Source organism: Panthera pardus, unplaced genomic scaffold (genome assembly GCF_024362965.1).
Source record: "Panthera pardus isolate Hobbes unplaced genomic scaffold, ASM2436296v1 HiC_scaffold_17, whole genome shotgun sequence".
In the NCBI taxonomy this organism is placed as follows: Eukaryota; Metazoa; Chordata; class Mammalia; order Carnivora; family Felidae; genus Panthera; species Panthera pardus.
Window position 1 is genome coordinate 27,129,880 of NW_026526732.1, and position 19,682 is coordinate 27,149,561.

The following is a 19,682-nucleotide window of genomic DNA, read 5'->3' on the forward strand; positions in this document are numbered from 1 at the left end:
ACTGTCTAAAGTCTTTATGGCCTAGAATTCGTTGCCTTCCATTTAAGTGAATCGGACAAAATTTCTAATTTTTTCTTTACTCTTATTATCTTATATATACATAGAAATGTATTTGAACAACCCATTATGTGTTTTCATCTTTTAGAATCAGATCGGATTATTTTGTTGGTATACAATTATATTTGGCTCCTGAAGAGTTTGAATAGTCCTTGAACAATATGTATTCCCCAAGCAGAAAAAGCTTCATTTAAAGGAATCCCCCTTCTGAATGATTTTTGATAGTTTGTACAAAGAACATTAAGAACATAAGACCAGACATGACTTTTTAAAAATCCATCTATTAAACCTTAAATTAACTAGCTTTGATTACATATGTTTTTTTTTAATTCGACATACCTTGTAGTATTGCGTAATAAGTAGAAGAAAAAATATAATTATTTCTTTATGTTGTAAAATCAGATAAATCCATTCAAGATTTTTAGCAGCACCCGAGAGGTCTATATTTGCAGTCCTCTCTTTTTTTTTTTAAGTTTATTTATTTATTTTGAGATGGGGGAGGGGCAGAGAGAGAAGGGGGAGAGAGAGAATCCCAAGCAGGCTCCACACTGTCAGTGCACAGCCTGATGCGAGGCTTGAACCCATGAGCCATGGGAGCATGATATGAGCTGAAGCCAGATGCTTAACAAACTGAGCCACCCGGGTGCCCCACACATCTCTTTATTTATAGTCTGTTTTTGTTATTGAATTCTGGTCAAGATAGTGTTCATCTATATCCTATAATATGTGACACTTTTTGTACTATGAAAATATTAGGCAGTCTGTTTTGGGAATAGAACTTTGGTGGTCCCTATGACGGATGATATGTGACTTGTTTTTCACACATGTTTTTTAAAGTCTTTAGAAAAACTTGGTTAATAAGAAAGTTGTACTGGGTTGTAAATGGCGAAGAAACGGTTATATTTCCATTTTCAGAAGCCTAAAATGGTTTCACATTCAGAATTGTTACCTGAAAGAATCAGTACTTTGTTTATGGCCCTTAAAGACCATTAAAAATCTACCACTGATCCCGTGCAAAACGGCTTCAATCTTAGAAGAAAAAGCATGAAAATCCATTGTTCAATGGAATAAGGTAACTTGAATATTTGGAAGCAAACTGGTGGAGCCATGCAAGTCGATTTCCCCACCTACTAAAATACCTTTTAAAATAGCAAAACCTTCATCTTTTGTTTTCTTTCCTCAAAGTGGATTTTTCTCCTGCTCCTGCCCTTTGACCCACTTCCTCTCTTTCTAAGGGAGAACGTTGTGTGCATGTGTGTGTGCGCACATGCGCGTGTCTGTCTGTCTTCAGTGAGCGTAACTGGCAGAGAAGTAGGGGGAGGAAACAGATCCTCTTTGCTAAAAGATACCAGTATAAAAATATTCTCCGTCATCACAGTGAAGGAAAAGGCTTTATGCTTTATTCCTCACAGGATGACATCTCCTTTATGGTTCATACAAGAACATCGCTGCCATTTTTGTAATGTCCTTGGTATTTGGATGTCCAGTCAGGGACACGTAGTTAGTTCATGTGGGATAGGGAAGGAGTTCGCGGGAATCCCATCACCACTGGTGTCCTTGCCCAGGTGAACAGTGATGCCAGCAGGCACCCAACTTGCATTGCTCAGCAAAGCCCATGATTGAGAATCTTTCAGTTTTTGAAACAGTGTAGAGAAAACTGGTTTTGCTGTTACTTTTCAAGATTTAATGTGTCCTAGTGGTTAGTTACTATGCATGAATTGGTTTCTCTCTCCCTCTCCTTCTCTCTCTCTCTCTCTCTCTCTCTCTCTCTGCCTCTCCACTTTGGCTAAATTGTTGGTTTCATGTTGGATTTGTGTTTTTAAGATTCTGTTCCTTTCTAGGTATTTTGAAATCTAACTGTTATCTACACTTAAGGTTTTTTCTCATCCATTTCCCTCTCTGTTTGGCCCTCCTTATGCTTCCCCCCTCCCTGCCCCGCCCCTCCCCGCCCCGCCCCACCTTTAAACATACCTGCTCTCATTTGGTTTTAGAGCTCCAAGAAATGAATAACCCTAATTTGAGGAAATGCTCACTGGATGAACATAACAGATTGCCATTGGATTTTGAATGTCACTGACAGACAGATGACAATGGTCTAAGATGGATAATGAAACGTTTGATACACAGATGGGCCTGTAAATCATTTTTCCCTTGGAATTCCTTCTGACATAAAAAATTAATATAATTAACACTGTTTGATACCAATATCCCCTGTAAATGGTATCTCTGTAGCCCTACTGTTGAACCACTGCATTCATTTGTCTTTGGGAAAGATCGTCACAGCTTGACAGGTACTCGGCACGGTCACCTGGTGGGTGACAGGCCACCTTGAAATCTTTACTGAAAGGAGGTTATTTGAAAAGTATCTCTTGCACAGAGTGTTCAGCTTTGATCTTAAAGAGAGTAACTGAGAATTCCATATGTAGCGCTCACCCTATAGGAGGGTTTGAAGTACAAATCGAGAGAAGTACATGACATTCATAAGAAGGGTTTTTATTTTTAGGAGTATCAATAACTGTTTAAACTCTCAGGTGCCTACAGGAGGAAAGAAAAACTAAATCGAATTGAAAAAAAAAATATTTTTAAGTACAGCAGAGTAAAAAGGGGATGAGGGTATCAGTGATGAACTAACATATTTTTATTTTTAGGTAACAAGCCTCTTTCTGCTTTATCTCCAGCATCAGGCACCGGCCAGGATGAGGTCGGTGCTCACTCAGTGTATACCCCAGACCACTACTCCACACTGGGAAGGCTTGACGGCTCTCGGGCTGCTGGGCAGCGCTCAGAAACCAGGGACTCCAGCTGTCAGACTGAGGAAGTGAAAGTTGTACCACCTTCCATGAGAAGAATCAGGGCACAGAAGGGGCAAGGCATCGCCGCCCAGATGAGCCACTTCTCAGGCTCCTCTGGGAACATGTCTGTGCTGAGCGATTCCGCGGGTATCGTGTTCCCTTCCCGCCTCCACAGTGATGCTGGTTTCCACAGCCTTCCACGTTCTGGAGCAAGGGCAAACATCCAGTCCCTCGAGCCACGGCTGGGTCCCCTGGGCCCTGCGGAAGACCTGGATGGCGCGCGCCCCTACCAGAGCGGGAACCCGCAAGTAGATGAAAACCTAGGACACTTAGGAGGTGCCTCGAGGACCGGAACACTTTTGAGGCCCAAGTCCCAGGAGCTGAGGCACTTTGAGAACGTGATTAGCCCAGCGTGCGTGGTTTCTCCTCACGCAACCTATTCCACCAGCATCATCCCAAACGCCACGCTATCGTCCTCTCCGGAGGTCATTATTATTCATGCTGTTCACAGTCCAGGACAGCTGGATGGTAAAATTACCAGCTCCTGTTCATACCTGAAGGCAAAATCCAGAGAGCACCTCCTGTCCAGGCATGCTAGTAAAGAGGGCCATCAGTCTCACGGCGGTCACTGGACTGAGGGCCACCCCACTGTTCTTTCCCAGGCCCTAGATCTCCATCCCCCCAGTGCAGCCATGCTGTCCTCCCTCTGTGATTCAGCGGTCTCTCTAAATACTCCAGCTGGTCGGGAGAATGGATCCCAAGCCATGACCTACGACTGTAAAAACAGCCTGGGCTTTCCAGCGCACGCCCAGGATGTGGATGGCAAAAGCGAGTCCGGTTTTTCCGAGGGCGGGGGGCACGGCAGCTCGGAGCCCTGGGAATACGGCGCCGCAGGTAACGGGCGGGCATCCCCACTGAAGGCACGTGCGGCAACTCCCGGCTTCTCCACTCCCGGAAGTAACATGAGCAGCTGCAGTTTGGATCAAACGTCGACCAAAGATGATGCCAGGTCCCTGTATTCAGAGGAGCACGATGGCTTCTACGCATCTATGCACCCTGACCCCGGACACGGATCTGGAAACCTGTGCAATAGCAGCGATGGCTTCGGGAACCCCAGGCACAGTGTGGTCAATGTTTTTGATGGGCGAGCTCGGAAGAGCCAAGGGGACCGGCCACGTGACCACGACAAGTCCCTTTCGCGTAACATCTCTTTGAAGAAAGCGAAGAAGCCACCCCTACCACCCTCCCGGACGGACTCCCTGCGCAGGGTTCCCAAGAAGGGCGTGCAGGCCAACGGACAGGCGCTGAACGAGAGCCTGATCGCCTCGCTCCAGCACTCGCTGCAGCTGAACCTCCCGGGCAAGGCCAGGGGCGGCAGCTCGCCCTCGCAGAGCCCCTGCAGTGACTGTGAAGAGCCCTGGCTGTCCCGCTCCCGCAGCCAGAGCACGGTGAGCGCGGGGAGCAGCATGACCTCGGCCACCGCCCCCAACGTGTACTCCCTGTGCGGGGCCACGCCGTCGCAGAGCGACACGAGCAGCGTCAAGTCCGAGTACGCGGACCCCTGGGGGTACTACATTGACTACACGGGCGCGCAGGAAGACCCCGGGATCCCCGGTGGGGGCTGCCCCGGCGGCAGCGGGGCACCGGCCGGAGACGGGCCAGCCTGCCAGGTCCAGGAGGGCTCCGGGACCGCGATGCCCCAGGTGCCCAGTGGCGCCGTCAAACCAAAGGTCACGTCACCGGAGAAGTCCCACAGAGTCACTTCTCCATCCAGTGGGTATTCCAGCCAGTCGAATACACCCACAGCGCTCACCCCTGTGCCTGTGTTTTTAAAATGCGCGTCACCAGCAAACGGGAAGGGGAAGACCAAGCCCAAGGTGCCAGAGAGGAAGTCCTCCCTGATATCTTCAGTGTCCATCTCCTCGTCGTCCACCTCCCTGTCTTCCAACACTTCCACGGAAGGAAGCGGGACGATGAAGAAGCCGGATTCTGCGCTGGCCTCTCCCCTTGTTACGGTTCCTCTTCCCCCTCCCCCGCCTTTAGTAGACTCCCCCGAGGGCTCTCTGCCTCAGTCTCCCCTTTTCCCCCCTCCACCACCGGAAGCTCTCACTCCCTTCTGTCCCCTCCCTGGCCAGGGCTTTCCCCCTCCCCCCAGGGCACTTAGCCCCCTTCCTCTGGGTGCCTCGGCTTCCCTGCCGCCTCCCCCTGCCTCGGTACCCTCCTCAGCTCCCCCGCCTGCCCCACCCCTTGACCCCAAATTGATGAAAGATGCCAGGCCTTCTTTCAAAAAATCCGGCCAGCCCGAGTGCTCCTGGGAGGCCGTTAGGCAGCCCGCTAGCAAAGAGGAGGGCAGTAGACCCCCCATGCCCCTGATAACCACGGAAGCACTGCAGATGGTACAGTTGAGGCCCGTGAAAAAGAACTCAGGACCCGAGCAAGCACTGTTATATGAACAAGTATCTCAGGAAACACTAACTCCGGTTGTTCCCCAGTATCATTTAAAGCCATCTGCTTTCCTGAAATCCCGAAATAGCATAAATGAAATGGAGAGTGAAAGCCAGACTGCCTCTGTGACAGGCTCGCCGCCGACTCCTGCCAAGAGCTTGAGTCAGGGTCACCAGGACGGTGCAGCCGAGCGTGGCCTCCTGAGCTGCAGCCCGGGCCGCGCCGCGGAGCCGGAGGCCGGGGCCGCCCCGCTCCAGGAGCCCCCCGGCCCGTCCCCCGGCAGGAAGCCACCCCCCATTTCCAAGAAGCCCAAACTGTTCCTTGTGGTGCCACCTCCGCAGAGAGATTTCACAGCGGAGCCCGCGGAGAACGTGAGCGGAGCATCGCCCAGCCCCACGAGGGGAGAGGCAGCCGAGACTTGTAGAGCCGGGGCCGGTCCAGACGAGACCGGTCCTGGCGGCTCGGATCTCGAGGGAGGGGCTGCAGCTCCCGCTTCCCCCGGCAGAGTGAGAGCCAATGTCCCCATGGTGCAGCCCGATGTCTCGCCAGCCGCCAAGCAGGAGGAGCCAGGTGCCGAGAACAGTGCAGACGGTGGAGGCAGCGCGGAGAGCTGCCTGTCTCTACAGGACGGAGGGCGTGAGTCTGCTTTTCTCTCTCCTTCCCCTCCGACCACATGCAGCCCAGGCAGAAGATAGGGCCGGTGCATGTTCAAGGTAAAGCTAGCCGCATGTGGGCTCATTGTGCTGCCTCACACTTAGGTTACCAACTTGGCATTTTATGATATTTAAAAAAGAAAAAAAATCTGGATCTGAGGGTAGGGCTTACTGAACGTCAGAAAATAGAGGGGCAGCGTGGTCCGCAGCAGACAGGGTGTTTATTAAACAGCAATGAGTAATCTCCCTTCTGGAGAGCTGCAAAGAAATGTTGCAACAAAATCGGAGGGAGAGATTCAGTAGGAGCCCCGGACTTCAACAGAAGAGAGTGAGCTTTGTCTGTCTTTTATTTGTGATCCAAATAAAAGATCAAACTGCCGACCCCACTGCCTGACCCGGGGTTCTCACATTATCGGGAATGGCAGGGAAGCAGATGGGGAAGCCTGGTGAAAAGTGCCAATTCAAGTCACTTGTGCGCGTCCTGTATCGGCTTGCTTCTCTACAGCCGGGGTGCCGGAGCCGGACACAGGGGCTGCTTCCTCGGAGGCCTGCGACTTCCTTAGGGAAGAAGGGAGTGAGGAGGTGATGACCCCCACCAGACCCCGGACCACAGAAGACCTTTTCGCAGCTATTCACAGGTATCCCGAGCTCCTCGCTCTTATCGGCGATCGACTCTCTGAGTCTTTCTAAGTGGTTCCTCAGTCTGTCTTCCTTGAGCTTTTTTTCTGTCACCCATTAACTTGATTTTTTTTTTTTTTTTTTTTAGCGTTGTGTCTATGTTTTTTCCTTTTTTTCTTCTGACTCCCAATTTCTGTTCTCCTTTGTTCCACTGATTTTTATGAAGACGTGGGGACAGGGACTCAATGGGTGCCTTCTGCCCAGCACTGCACTTGCTGGCAAGAAATGCAATGTGTCAGTCACGTGATGGAGTATTTACAAGAACTGGATTAGAGCGACGGATGGTCTAGTCCAGGGGGAGGAATGCTGTGTTTTGTGGACAGAAGATAGGCACAGGCTAAGCTCTAGAGGATTGCTTCTTTCCTAAGGGTGGTTTATTATTATTTATTTATTTATTCATTTATTATTATTTTTTTACTTCACAGGAATAGCAGGATTTTTTAGCGCAGTTTTCTTTGGCTACTAAAATGTTGCCATACAAGAGTACAGTCTTTTCAAAGCGGGAGTGAAAGGAATTGAATTTGTTAGTGTATACTGTTAGTGCCATCTACTGGCATCAGAAATTGTTGGGTTTTAAGAAAAAATGTAGAGTAAATGTTTCAAAATAACTGGCTGAACTGTTAGAGTCTTCACATATGGTCACCCTAGAGAGTGAATATGATTTAGCACCAAAGCTATATATATATATTGCCTTATTTTTCTGGCCGTAAACAGCCGCGTGCTCGTAACAGTGTCACTGTAAGAGTAGATGAGATTGGATATGTGCAAGTACTTTTAACCACAAAGCTGTATCAATCCTTTGCTGCTTTCTCAACTCCTTTACCGCAGTGTTTTTGGACACTCTTATGAGTGTCTTTATGCTGCCAGCACCTTACGTGGCCCTGAATCAAGGTCCCTTTTCTCTTCCCGGAACGAAGCATCCTATAAAATCATTTGACTCTCCATGTAAGTAACCTTGTGTCAGGACTGTTTTCCCAGCTCTTGGAATCTGACAAGGCTGTTGCATGAGATGAAAAGCACAGTGTTATCCCGATCTGAAATTCCTTGTGTAGCATATAAATATCTAACTTGGGGAGGAGTTGGGGGGGGGGGGGGACCAAGCTGGGGAATTAGGTGTTTGTTAAGAATTCTGTTCTTTTTTTCTTTTCTTTTTTAAAGGTAGAGTCTTTTATTATTTTTATTTTATTTTTTTATTTTAGAGAGAGAGCACAAGCAGGGGAGAGGGACAGAGGGAGAGAGAGAATCTTAAGCAGGCTCCACACTCAGGGCAGAGCCAGACACAGGACTTGATCCCACAACCTTGGGATCATGACCTGAGCCAAAATCAAGAGCTGACGCTCAACTGACTGAGCCACCCAGGTGCCCCAGGAATTAGGTTCTTTACATCTTGGCTCTAGCATTGGTACGATACCCCCAAAGACCCTAAAGACTGCCTCTTTAGCAATGGTTTCTTTGATCTCATTAGAAATAGAAAGGTGTAGGGGCACCTGGGTGGCTCTGTCGGTTGAGCGTCTGACTTCGGCTCAGGTCATGATCTCGCAGTCCGTGAGTTCGAGCCCCGCGCCGGGCTCTGTGCTGACTGCTCAGAGCCTGGAGCCTGTTTCAGATTCTGTGTCTCCCTCTCTCTCTGACCCTCCCCTGTTCATGCTCTGTCTCTCTCTGTCTCAAAAATAAATAAACGTTAAAAAAAAATTAAAAAAAAAAAAGAAATAGAAAGGTGTAGCTACTTATGAAATTATTTCTGAAAACTGTAAAATGAAAAATGCTACGTCTTTGAAATGGACGTTAGTGGCATTTGTAGAAGTTTATACAGAGGTTTCTATTCTAACCATGCTAGAGACATAATAAGCACACCGTAAATATTTTCTGGATTAAATGAAACCAGTTGGAATTTAACTATCAGGAAATTCTTCCAGGATGTGGCATCTTTCATTTCGTAGGGAATGCACTGGTTTGCTAAATGGGCAGACATATATATTTAAAATAGCAGTCTACAGAGAAGATACGTTGCTCTTTGCTCTGTGTACTGAGTACTTGGTCTCAGTGAGGAACCCAACTATTGTGGGGCCAATTTACTATGCGCTTTTCTGAAAAATACGCCAAATGTCTCTTCCATATTTTACTTTGGCAACCTTCTTAAGACACTGAAAACTCTGTGGTGCCTCCTAGTAGTGAATTCTATCTACTACAGATGTGGAAATCAGCCCGTCTGTGTCATTCTGTGTACATGCGATAGAAATGGAGACCAAGTAGGGTATGGATTGGAGAGCGAGGGAAGACGACTGCTAATTTCTGTTTTGGTATTGATAATGTATTAACGGACATAATAAAAATCCATCTGAAGTCTGTTTTTTTGGGCTTTATTTTATTTTATATTCTTCACCTAAGCTAATAATTTAGAAACTTCTTTTTTTTTAAATTTTTAAAAAATGTTTTATATATTTTTGAGAGAGAGAGAGACAGAGTATGAGCTGGGCAGGGGCAGAGAGAGAGGGAGACAGAATCCACAAAGCAGACTGCAGGCTCTGAGCGGGCAGCACAGAGCTCGACGCGGGGCTCGAACCCATGAATCGCGAGATCATGACCTGAGCCGAAGTCGGACGCCCAACAGACTGAGCCACCCAGGCACCCCACCTAAGCTAATAATTTAAAAGAAAGAGTATCTAAACTGAATCCACAGCTTTCAAATTTTATAATGCAAATGAATTCACTTCAGATTTAAAGCCAGATGGAAAATGTAGAACACCAGTTGAGGTGTGAAATTTTTATATTTATTGAAGTAATTAGTTTTCAAGCCAGTGTTAACTGTTTGAGTGCTTTTTATAGCCATCTTCTTTGGAAATACACACACAGAGCATGTATGTGTGTGTGCGTGTGTATACATACATATATGCAGAGAATTTGTGTGCTTAGATTTAATTCTCATTTTCAGGGGCAGCTGCTTTTGAGAAACAACAAAAACTTTTATAAATTCCCATCTCCTCTCTTAATTCTAAATCTACAGTTAAAGGCCATAACTTTAATCAAGTATACCTGTGGCTTGATGTATGGATTTCAGCACACCCTTACCTTTTTTTTTTCTTAATGTTTATTTTTGAGAGAGAGCGAGAGAGAGAGAGACAGAGAGAGAGACAGAGAGAGAGAGAATATGCAAGTAGGGGAGGGGCAGAGAGAGAGGGAGACACAGAATCCGAAGCAGGCTCCAGGCTCTGAGCTGTCAGCTCAGGGCCTGATGCGGGGCTTGAACCCACGGACTGCGAGATCATGACCTGAGCCGAAGTCGGACGCTTAACTGACTGAGCCACCCAGGCACCCTGCACACCCTTACCTTTTAAAAAACAAACTAAAAATTAGGCTACAAAGCAGTACCTGCAAGAATGAGATGGGCAGAACTGCTTTTGAGACGTTCAAATAAGGCAATATACATAGCTTCAGTGCTAAATCATTCACTGTCTAAGGTGACTGCTATAGGTTGTGAGGTCAGGCACTATGGGTAGGAAGATACTCCATCAGGTCCTAGTTCTTATATTAAGCTGTGTGACTTCACTCTTTGGTATCAGTTACCTTCCCTGGTCAGACCACACCAGCTAAAGCCATTTCCAGCTCTAAGATTCTGCGATGTTATTATTTTTGTGGTTTCTGTCAGCTGGTCATTAATGTATTCCAGAGCACTGCTGTCTGTTGACAACCATGCAGAGCCGTTGGACCAAAGGGTCATAGGCCAGGCTCTGCAGTCTCAAAGGGGCTGGTGCCACGCCAGCTTTGGACACCCTTCAGACTTTGTTTCAGTCCTTACCATCTCCTGTCTTCTGCTTTGGGGGCTTCTTTTTGGCCAGAAGCATGAAGAGGACTGTGGGAGCACCGAGCCCAGGGCAGCCATTAGGGGTCCATTCCTCCCGTGTCTTGCTGTGCAAGGCCAAGTAAAAACAGCACTGAAGTGGGCCTAGCGGCAGGAAGAAAGAACAATTTTTCCCTAAATGACACTCACAGGTCTGTTGAGCACATCTTCCATGCCTGACACTTTATGGCTGTTATTTGCATTCATCATTATTGATAAACTAGGAGCTCTCTACCGTTGTTTCACTTTCCAGATAGGATACTGGATCAGAAACTTTTTTTTTTTTTTAATTTTTTAATCTTTATTTATTTTTGAGAGAGAGACAAAGTGTGAGCAGGGGAGGAGCAGAGAGAGAGGGAGACACAGAATCCAAAGCAGGCTCCAGGCTCTGAGCTGTCAGCACAGAGCCCGACGCGGGGCTCGAACTCACGAACCGTGAGATCATGACCCGAGCTGAAGTCGGACGCTCAACCAACTGAGCCATCCAGGCTCCCCAAGGATCAGAAACTTTAATTTGCCCAAGGTCACAGAGCAAGGAAGCTTTAGCATGGGATTTAGCCCAGGTCTGTGTGACTCCAGAGGCTCTTCATCTCATTGAATCCTCACGAACCTGTGAGGGTAGTATCCTCGCCCCCATTTTTACAAGTATGAAAAAGGACTAGTTTGTCCAAGGTCACACAGCTAGAGGTTGGTAGTGCTCAAGTTCAGCTCTCAATCTGTATATACAGTACCAACCTCTTGGTGCTGCAAGCACCTGCTGCATATTCTATAATTTTATAGCAAACAAAAAGATGTACCCATGTCGTTGTTTTATTAAATGTACCGAGTTTTTCTTAAAGCACCTGCATCTGGCTGAGAGATTCCTTGCAGACTGAGTTGTTATTGTGAAGAGACCAGCAAGGGGCCCCCTGGCTCATCTGCTTTATTATCTCTGAGTCACTCTGCATACAAAACACATTGAACAGCAAGCTTCTTAGAGACTGAGGACAAGAAACACCTCCGGGAAACATCTTAACTTTCCCTAAAGGCCCCTCCTCTGTCACATTCCACCCACATTCTTCAGATTGTCTTGATCACTGAGAGGTTTTCAAGTCAGTCAGGAAACAGGATCTGGTGTGGAAGGTTCACTCTAGTTTTCTGGAAAACTGGATTTTCAGAAGTTGACATATGGGCCAGTAAGAGCCAAGGAAGCCTGGTTTTATGTCACACTCTAGAATGTATGAGAACGCAGAGCTGTAGAATTGTTCTAGAACCTGAAGTGGGGGCCTCCCTCATGGTAGGGGATATTCTGGCGGTTGACTTATCTATTAGCCCTGTTGAAGGGCTAGTACCAAACAAGAAAAGGAAGATTACAAACAAGGGTGGTCGGTAGTGAAATTCACTCGGGATCAGTCTAGTACGGGAGTATTAAATAAAATACGGCAATAGAAACTTTTGAAATGATCCTTACCACAGTAAGTTAATATGATATCTTAAGATGCATTTCAAAGTAATCCAGTGAGGGTACAGATGAAAGAAGGGCAGCCATGAGTTAATCATTATTGTAGCTGGGTCATGGGCTCACATGATAATAAAATAAACTATTAAAGGAACCCTTAATAAATGGTGACCGGAGTATGCAGTAAGAGAAGCAGGGCGGCTGTGACCGACATCCCATGGCCCACTGGGAATGAACCTTTATCTTCATGTTCTTAAATCTCAGATCCAAGAGGAAAGTCCTTGGCCGTAAAGATTCAGATGATGATCACTCCCGAAACCATTCTCCCTCCCCGCCAGTGACACCCACTGGTGCTGCCCCCAGCCTGGCCTCCCCGAAGCAAGTGGGGTCAATTCAGAGAAGTGTCCGTAAAAGCAGCACCAGCAGTGACAACTTCAAAGCTCTGCTGCTAAAAAAGGGGAGTCGGGCAGACACGAGTGCCCGCATGTCTGCAGCCGAGATGCTGAAGAACACAGACCCTAGATTCCAGAGATCAAGGTCAGAGCCTTCACCAGACGCCCCCGAGAGCCCGTCAAGCTGCTCCCCAAGCAAGAACAGGCGGGCCCAGGAGGAGTGGGCCAAGAACGAAGGTGTGATGCCTCGGAGTCTGTCCTTTTCCGGCCCCCGGTACGGCCGCAGCCGAACCCCGCCTTCTGCGGCCAGCAGCAGATACAGCGTGCGGAACCGGATCCAGAGCAGCCCCATGACCGTCATCTCGGAAGGCGAAGGGGAAGCCTTGGAGCCTGTAGACAACCGGGCTCGCCGGGCCCCGGGTGCTGCGAGGGGATGCTCCCTGGATGGACCGGTGGGGGATGAAACGGACAAGGGCAGCCTGCTCTGTGGCGGGGAGCCCGCCGCCCCGCCGCAGGCACAGGGTCCCGGCCCCGCCAACGGGGCAGTCACTGCGGAGCGCACGGGTCCATCAGAACGGTGTGGAGGTCCTCTGGGGGAAGAGAGCTAGGGACGAGAATGTGAGTCTCCCAGGTAACGTGAGGGAGACGCACAACACCTCGCTCTAGGAAGTCTGACAGGTACCTTCCCTGCCTTGCCCGTGGATCCCGCTCAGCGTTTGTGCTGTGGGCCCCGGGCGCTGCCAGCCCTACAGCGGAAGGGGGGTGTTATTTAGGCCTCCTCTCGGCACTTGCCCTGTGGCTGAAAAGCAAGTAGAAGCTTAACTTCCAGAAGTGCTTCCTGGGGAAGATTTCTTTTTTTTTATTCCTCCCCACGCCCCCCCCCTTTTTTTTTTTTTTTTGACTAAATGCTGGGTGTGTGTGTGTGTGTGTGTGTGTGTGTGGAAGGGTGTGCGTGTGTGCATTTTGAACCCTTTTGTGTTAAAACACACGCGTGCGTGCGCTCACACACACATACACGCGCACACACACACAAACAGCATGTACAGAAATAGGAGAAGGAAAGACTGCTATGCTGGGTGGAAACATGGAATCTTCTGGACTAGGTGGGAATTGCTTGAAAAGTATTCTGTTTGGGGAAACTAGTGAGTTTCTGAAGAAAGAGGGGAGAGAACCATTCCTTCTAAGAAAGAGGTGGCATATTTGCTGGTGCTGCAGAGGACACGGGGTCCCGGCCCCGGCGTGCTTTCGAGGTGAGCTGTGTCGTGATGAACCCAAAACGATGGGAAAGGGCTAAATGACTAATGGGTTCAGGTACTTTTTCCTGGGGAAAAAAGGCTTGGTTTCGTGAACATGACAAATGTGGGGAAGTGGCAGGGCAGTCACTTGGAGCCTGCTCCGGTGCGGCCACAGACACACGCCTTCTGGCCTGAGTTTTAGACACGTGGGCAGTCTTTTCATGACTTTCCTCCTTGAGTAGCGGCCGAGGCCTCCCTTGAGAACGAAGATGACCGCGTACGCGCACAGAGAGGGTGAGAGGGGAGAGAAGGGAAGAGGGGCAAGTGATAACGCTGCTGGAAGCTGTTTCCTGCTTATGAAATAGACTTATTTTTCAGAATTCCACTTGAAGACTTGCACTACAGAACTGTGGGTGGAGATTTTCCTTTTACGGCCGTTTTTACCAGAGTGTAAACTCGCATTTGGCAATTTCTTATCGCTTGACATGTCAACATTTGCTGACTTTTTTGGATATCCTTTTGGTGACACCAAAGATATAGGTATGGCTATTTTTCCTTGACCTGCCTACATACAGTACCATGCCCCCATTTAGAAAGGTTTATCAGAATCTATTCTATATTCTCATACTTTGAAGAAAATGCTGAATACCTCTTGTTAGTCAAATACACTAATAAAAATTGGCAGGGCTTGGCTATTAATTAACCCTGGGAAATGAGATTTTAGATTAAAAAGATTTTTTGCATCATTTGGTTTGTGAGTTTTTATATTTTTTATAAGTAATTGAGTTGGCTAATTACCTTCTAATCTTCTCCAGCTAGAATTTTTAATACTTATAGGCGTGGGAGAAAAGTGTGTAAAGTATTTATTTTTACGTCCTACTCTTGTGCCTCCCCCGCCCCCATTCCCTCCCAACTGCCGTGTACCTGGACTCCTTTATTTGTTGGTTACATGAAACAAGCCTTGTCGCCTTCATTAGAAGGACTTGAGACGACAACACAGAGATCCTTGGCCCGTGTGCAGTACGGCTACCAGCGGTCATCTCTTTCGGCATAAAAACATCATCTAAACGTTGGACCGCACGGGCCAGACTATCAAAAGGTTTATTACACATCACAACCGTAGACCCCCATTTTAGACACGGCTTTGAGACAAACACAAACCTAAGGAATGAAGGCTTCTTCCATCCTCTGAAGAAAACAAAACCCTTCTTTTCACACAGCCCGCAATGAAGACCTGATATTTGGCCAAAGGCTAAAGGACTTTTCACCATTTGGAGCTACTGTCTGCCGTGCTGGGCCCGAGGATCTCCTCTTCTACATTTTAGAAAAGTGGTGTTGGCTTCTGAATATGAAACCTCCTCGCTCCCTAAACCCGATTAGAATGTACGTGAATATCAGACAACTTTAACTTAATATATAAATCATTTATGTCGAAGGTAAAGTAAAACAACATCACCACTAATTATAAAACTATTTTAAAAATCCCCGTTTTTAAAGAAAAAGGATACTAGGTTTGAAAATTTGCTTTGAATAAAACAATTGTAAAGGAAATAGTTGAACCTTACTTCTTTTCGTTTGTGCGTGCATTTTTGAATAATAAGGTCGGCCTTCTTCCACAGAACTGGTGAGTGCTTTGCTGGATACAAACAGAACAGCAGTGAAGACCAGAAGGTGCCTGTGGGAGGTGGGGACCCAACAGAGAGGAGATGGAACATCACAGATACTGTGGATGGTGCCATCTCAAAGGACATATGGAAAAACAGCCCTGAACAGTGTCCTCTGGACTTTTGGATAAATATGAATAATGTACCGACTGATAGTTCAGGTGGTGTGGCATGTGGAGAGATGCGAGAACTCTTCACAGGCGTGGATGAAATCTAGGGAAACCAGAATCTAGACTCCTCCCTGGGCCAATATGGCAGCTTTGCTACCTTATTCCTCTGTGAGGAATGGGGTCTGTTTACAGACCCCGTCACCTTGAAAAAACCCATCAGGGTAGACTTGTTGACTCTTCCTTGTATCCTGAGGCCGTAAGTCACTGATAATCATAGAAGTCCTAGGGACAAATTACTTCCGCCTTATTTTTCCTGACAGTTGGGGGAGAAACAAACGGTCGTGCGGTCTGTCCGGTGGAAGCCACCTCAACTTCGGTCTGATTTCTGCCCTCCTATTTCTGAAGGATGTGGGTTACAACCATTTCTTCTCACCTGAGGGTGGGAGTATATTCGTTAGGAGAGTCACAATAACAAGGAGACAAGACACCACCCCCCTGGAAGGACAGGAGAAGCATGCGACTGGCTTTATCGGTTCTGCCTTAATGTGTTTTCAGCACATGAAGTGAATATGAATAATTGTGTTGCTGAGATTCCATCAAGAAATGAGTACAACAGGATTATACACTTGGGTGATATTAGGATATTATTGGGCAGGGTGAGAAGGAGAGTCTTTCAGATAAAATATGGACCTGACTTTTGAGGTCCGTTTGATTCCTGAGGTCTCTTTTTCTGTCATTAGCCCTTTAGTTACTGTAACACAGTCTCTTCCGATGAGCTCTTCTGCCTTCCACACAGGTCAGCTTTTATTCATAGAACAAGGACTAGAGCAATCTGGAGTCATGTGTTTGGCATTTTAAAAAAGCCCTTTATTAAATACTTCTAATATGCTAGGCAAGGTATAAGGGAGTCCTAAGATTTAAAACGGTTAAGTGTCCAACTCTTGATTTCAACTCAGGTCATGATCTCACAGTCTGTGAGATCAAGCTCTGCATAGGGCTCTGCACTGAGTGCATGGAGCCTGCTTGGGATTGTCTCTCTCTCTCTCTCTCTCTCTCTCTCTCTCTCTCTCTGTCCCTTCCCTGCTCACATTCTCTCTTTCTCTCTCTTTCAAAATAAACATTAAAAATGTGGATGAGATCTCATTAAGGGGCTTCAAATCTAGTGAAACACACACACACACACACACACACACACTGTGAACTATCCTGTAAAACGTGTCAGAATGGTTGAAAAGGAAGAGCACTCTGAGCTCCACAGCGAACCCTGTTGGGATCCCACACCCTGTGTGTCCTCCTTTACCATTGGAACACCTGACATTGATTCGAGATGGCAATGCACCCAACTGAAACGCTACACCTCACAGCCTCCCCTGTAGTCAAGAGGGTACAATTTTGACCAGTGAGACATGAGCAGTGGTCTGGAAATCTCCAGGAAGGTTGCTGATACAGGAGCCAGTCCCATCTCTTGTTGCTTTGTTTCTCCCTGAAAGAATGGGAGGCTAGAAGAACAGTACTTTTCCGACATTTCAGCACCAATGGGTTGAAAGCCACATGGGTGGAAGGTGAAGGGGAAAGGAACCTGGTCCATTGATTGCATCTAGAGTCACTGCATCAGCCTTGAGTGGTCTACCTTCTAGGTGCACTGCGGTTTTCACTCACTTGCAGTTGAGTGATAGGGGTCTCAGAGGAAGATGTCATTGCTTTTTTTTTTTTTTTTTAAGGTTTTATTTTTAAGTAGTCTCTACACCCAAGGTGGGGCTCACACTCACAACCATGAGGTTGAGCGTCGCATGTGTACTGACTGAGCCAGCCAGGTGCCTCACGTGTCGTTACTTTTGTCTAGATGGATGGGGGAAGGATTGGTTGTGAACCTGAACTAAGACTTTATGGACAAGGAGGATTTCACCAAGCGGGGGAAGGTGGGAGAAGAAGGACCCTCCAAATGGAGGGGATAGCATGAGCAAAGGCACAGAGGCCAGTGTTTAGAGGAAGCCATGTAGTTAAAATGTCTCCAGAAGAACATAGTAGGACGTGAGAGTAGAAAGGTCATCTCAGGCAAGAATATAGAAGGCCTGGGATGTCCTCCCAAAGAATTGGGGGGTTTTGTTCTATAATATTGGGAAAGAATGAAGGTTTTATAAGAAGGAGAATGATATGACCTGGCTTCGTTCTTAGCCTTCTAACGCTATATACTCTTTCTTGTTGAGTACATCTAATCCCATAGCCTTAAATGTGTGTGTGTGTGTGTGTGTGTGTGTGTGTGTGTGTGTATACACACACACACATATATGTATATACATATATACGTATTCACATATATATGTACATATGTATATATACACACACACATATAGATAGATATACACACACACAACACACTGGTGATTCCTGAACATCTCCTGTCCTTACTTCCTCTGTGAACTCCAGATTGGTATATTTGCTGCTTACGCAACACCTGCATTAAAGGTATTTTAAACCTCCTGTCTCCAAACCATACCCCCCACCACCATCTTTACTTTATCAATTAATGGCATTACACGATGGCTCAGGCCCCAAATCAAGGCCTATTCCTGTGGCCTGTTTCCTTTTCAAGCCGCATCTCAACCATAAGCAAGTCATGTGAACCCTACTGCCAAAATAGTTCACAAATCCAATCACTTCTCACCAGTTCCACGGCTGTCTCTCAGGTCCAAGCTGTTGTCTCCTAACCAGACTACTTCAAACACCTCCCAACTGGTCTTGTGGTCTTTACTGTGCATCTTCAACCGCTCTTAATTTACCATAAAAATAAGCTCTTAAAAACAAGAGATAGCTCTCCACTGCTTGAAACCCTCCACAAAGACAGAATCTTACAGCCCATGGGATTCGAACTCCTTGCTATGGCCCGCAAAGCCTTTAAGATCTGCCGCTGTCCTCCTTATTCAAATAGTCTGGCCTAATTCTCCTTTCTGTCCCTTGACAGGAGCCATTTCAACCTCAAAACCTTTATTTTAACTACTGAAAAGAAAAGTGCCTGTATTTCTATGTTGGCTTAAGTTCCTCAGGAAGTAGACCCTGAGACCATTAGGAATGCAAGGTTTTATTGGAGTGTAACACCGTTAAAAGGAAAAGCGAAGAAGGAGGATAAGGCCAGGAGAGCTATCAGATTGCAGTAATGACCTTACACGGCTGCCCAACCTATGGGGAACTCTGGGGAAAGTTCACTCACCGGAGTTCACTCACTCTCCTGTGTTGGACAGAAACAGCAAGGTCCTTTACCACTGCCTTGTCTGGTCTTTGGCAAGAGGCCACTCTGAGAAAAGCATGCCTTCAATTCCCACCGCTTAGTAGAATCACTGGTCCCCAACCCTTGGGATAGTATGACTTCAGCTTGAAAGCTAAGGTGGCCCCCGATGAAGCCACCAATTAGAGGCTATCAGCCACCCACACTTCTTGCCGCTGGATGGCCAGTCTTGAGAGGAGATCTAAGTGGCATGTCTCCATGCCTGCCACAGTTCGGCCCCTTGCACCTTGTGGGTCTGCTTCCCCCACAAACGCAGAGGGCCATTCCGCCAAGGCTCTGGTGGACTTCTCTCTTCCTGAGGAGAAAGTGTCTTTTAGAGGAGCTTGGTGGGACCAACTACAGCCCTTCCTGCCACCGGTCTGGGGCCACAGCCGGTACTTCTCCTCCCTCCTCCACTCACTCCATGCCCTTTACCCTCAACTGCCACCTCTGCTCATCTCAGTGGCTTTCCTAGTGGTGTGGCCCATGCTCTCATTCCTGAGGGTTCTGAGATCGTGAGAATCAAACCCTTCTGGGACCAGGGCTGCTGCACTTGTCCATTCACAGTTCTAACTCGGCAAGGAGTACAAGGGATACACCACGTGGGTGCCCTGAGTTTCCATCATGTAACAGCAGACTTACCTCCTCTTGCACTCCAGGGTCAGGCATCCCTAACAAGATGGTGGCTCTTGTCTGCTGGACCCAGACACAAGGAGTCCAAAGTCCCCAGGTGGCAGCAATAGGTGAAGTTCAACAGGACCCTTGTTGTGTTGTCTAGGGAGGGTGTATGCCTTTGAGAACAAGGACCTCTGGCTCTGCAGAGACCTGAGCGGTGGGGTGGGAAATCCTGTGTCCCTTGGTAGCTCATTGGGAGTGGCGGTAAGTACGGTCACTCTTGCTTCCACCCTTTGGTTCTCAGAGCCACGTATCCTTCCTGTTGTGGACACAGCACTATGTAGGATCTCTGATTTAGGAAGTATGTAACTTGGTAGGGTGTCGGCTGCAACCAAACCAGCAGCTTCTAGGTGGTGCCATACGTGAGAGGCCTAGTGGACCCCATGGCCATAGGTAACTCTCCCTGATTGGGTGTTCTGATGTGTAGATCACACGTTCAGTAC

The 19,682-nt window shown here is 47.5% G+C and overlaps 1 protein-coding gene and 1 long non-coding RNA gene across 7 annotated transcripts in view; both read left to right on the plus strand.

Annotated features, from left to right (window-relative positions):
• The window catches only part of NHSL1 (NHS like 1), a 204,613-nt gene extending 191,432 nt beyond the window's left edge, over positions 1-13,181 (plus strand). For all 6 annotated transcript variants that reach the window (XM_053904432.1, XM_053904431.1, XM_019420447.2 and 3 more), the window contains 3 exons: positions 2,736-5,930; positions 6,453-6,585; positions 12,166-13,181. In XM_053904432.1, coding sequence (XP_053760407.1) covers positions 2,736-5,930; positions 6,453-6,585; positions 12,166-12,901 — 4,064 coding nt within the window. In that variant the 3' untranslated portion in view covers positions 12,902-13,181. The remainder of the gene's footprint in view (positions 1-2,735; positions 5,931-6,452; positions 6,586-12,165) is intronic.
• Position 13,182: 1 nt separating this feature from the next.
• LOC128777638 (uncharacterized) lies at positions 13,183-15,079 on the plus strand. Its single transcript, XR_008422878.1, has 2 exons — positions 13,183-14,068; positions 14,749-15,079. It is a non-coding gene; the product is annotated as an uncharacterized LOC128777638 (long non-coding RNA).
• The last annotated feature ends 4,603 nt before the right edge of the window (positions 15,080-19,682 follow it).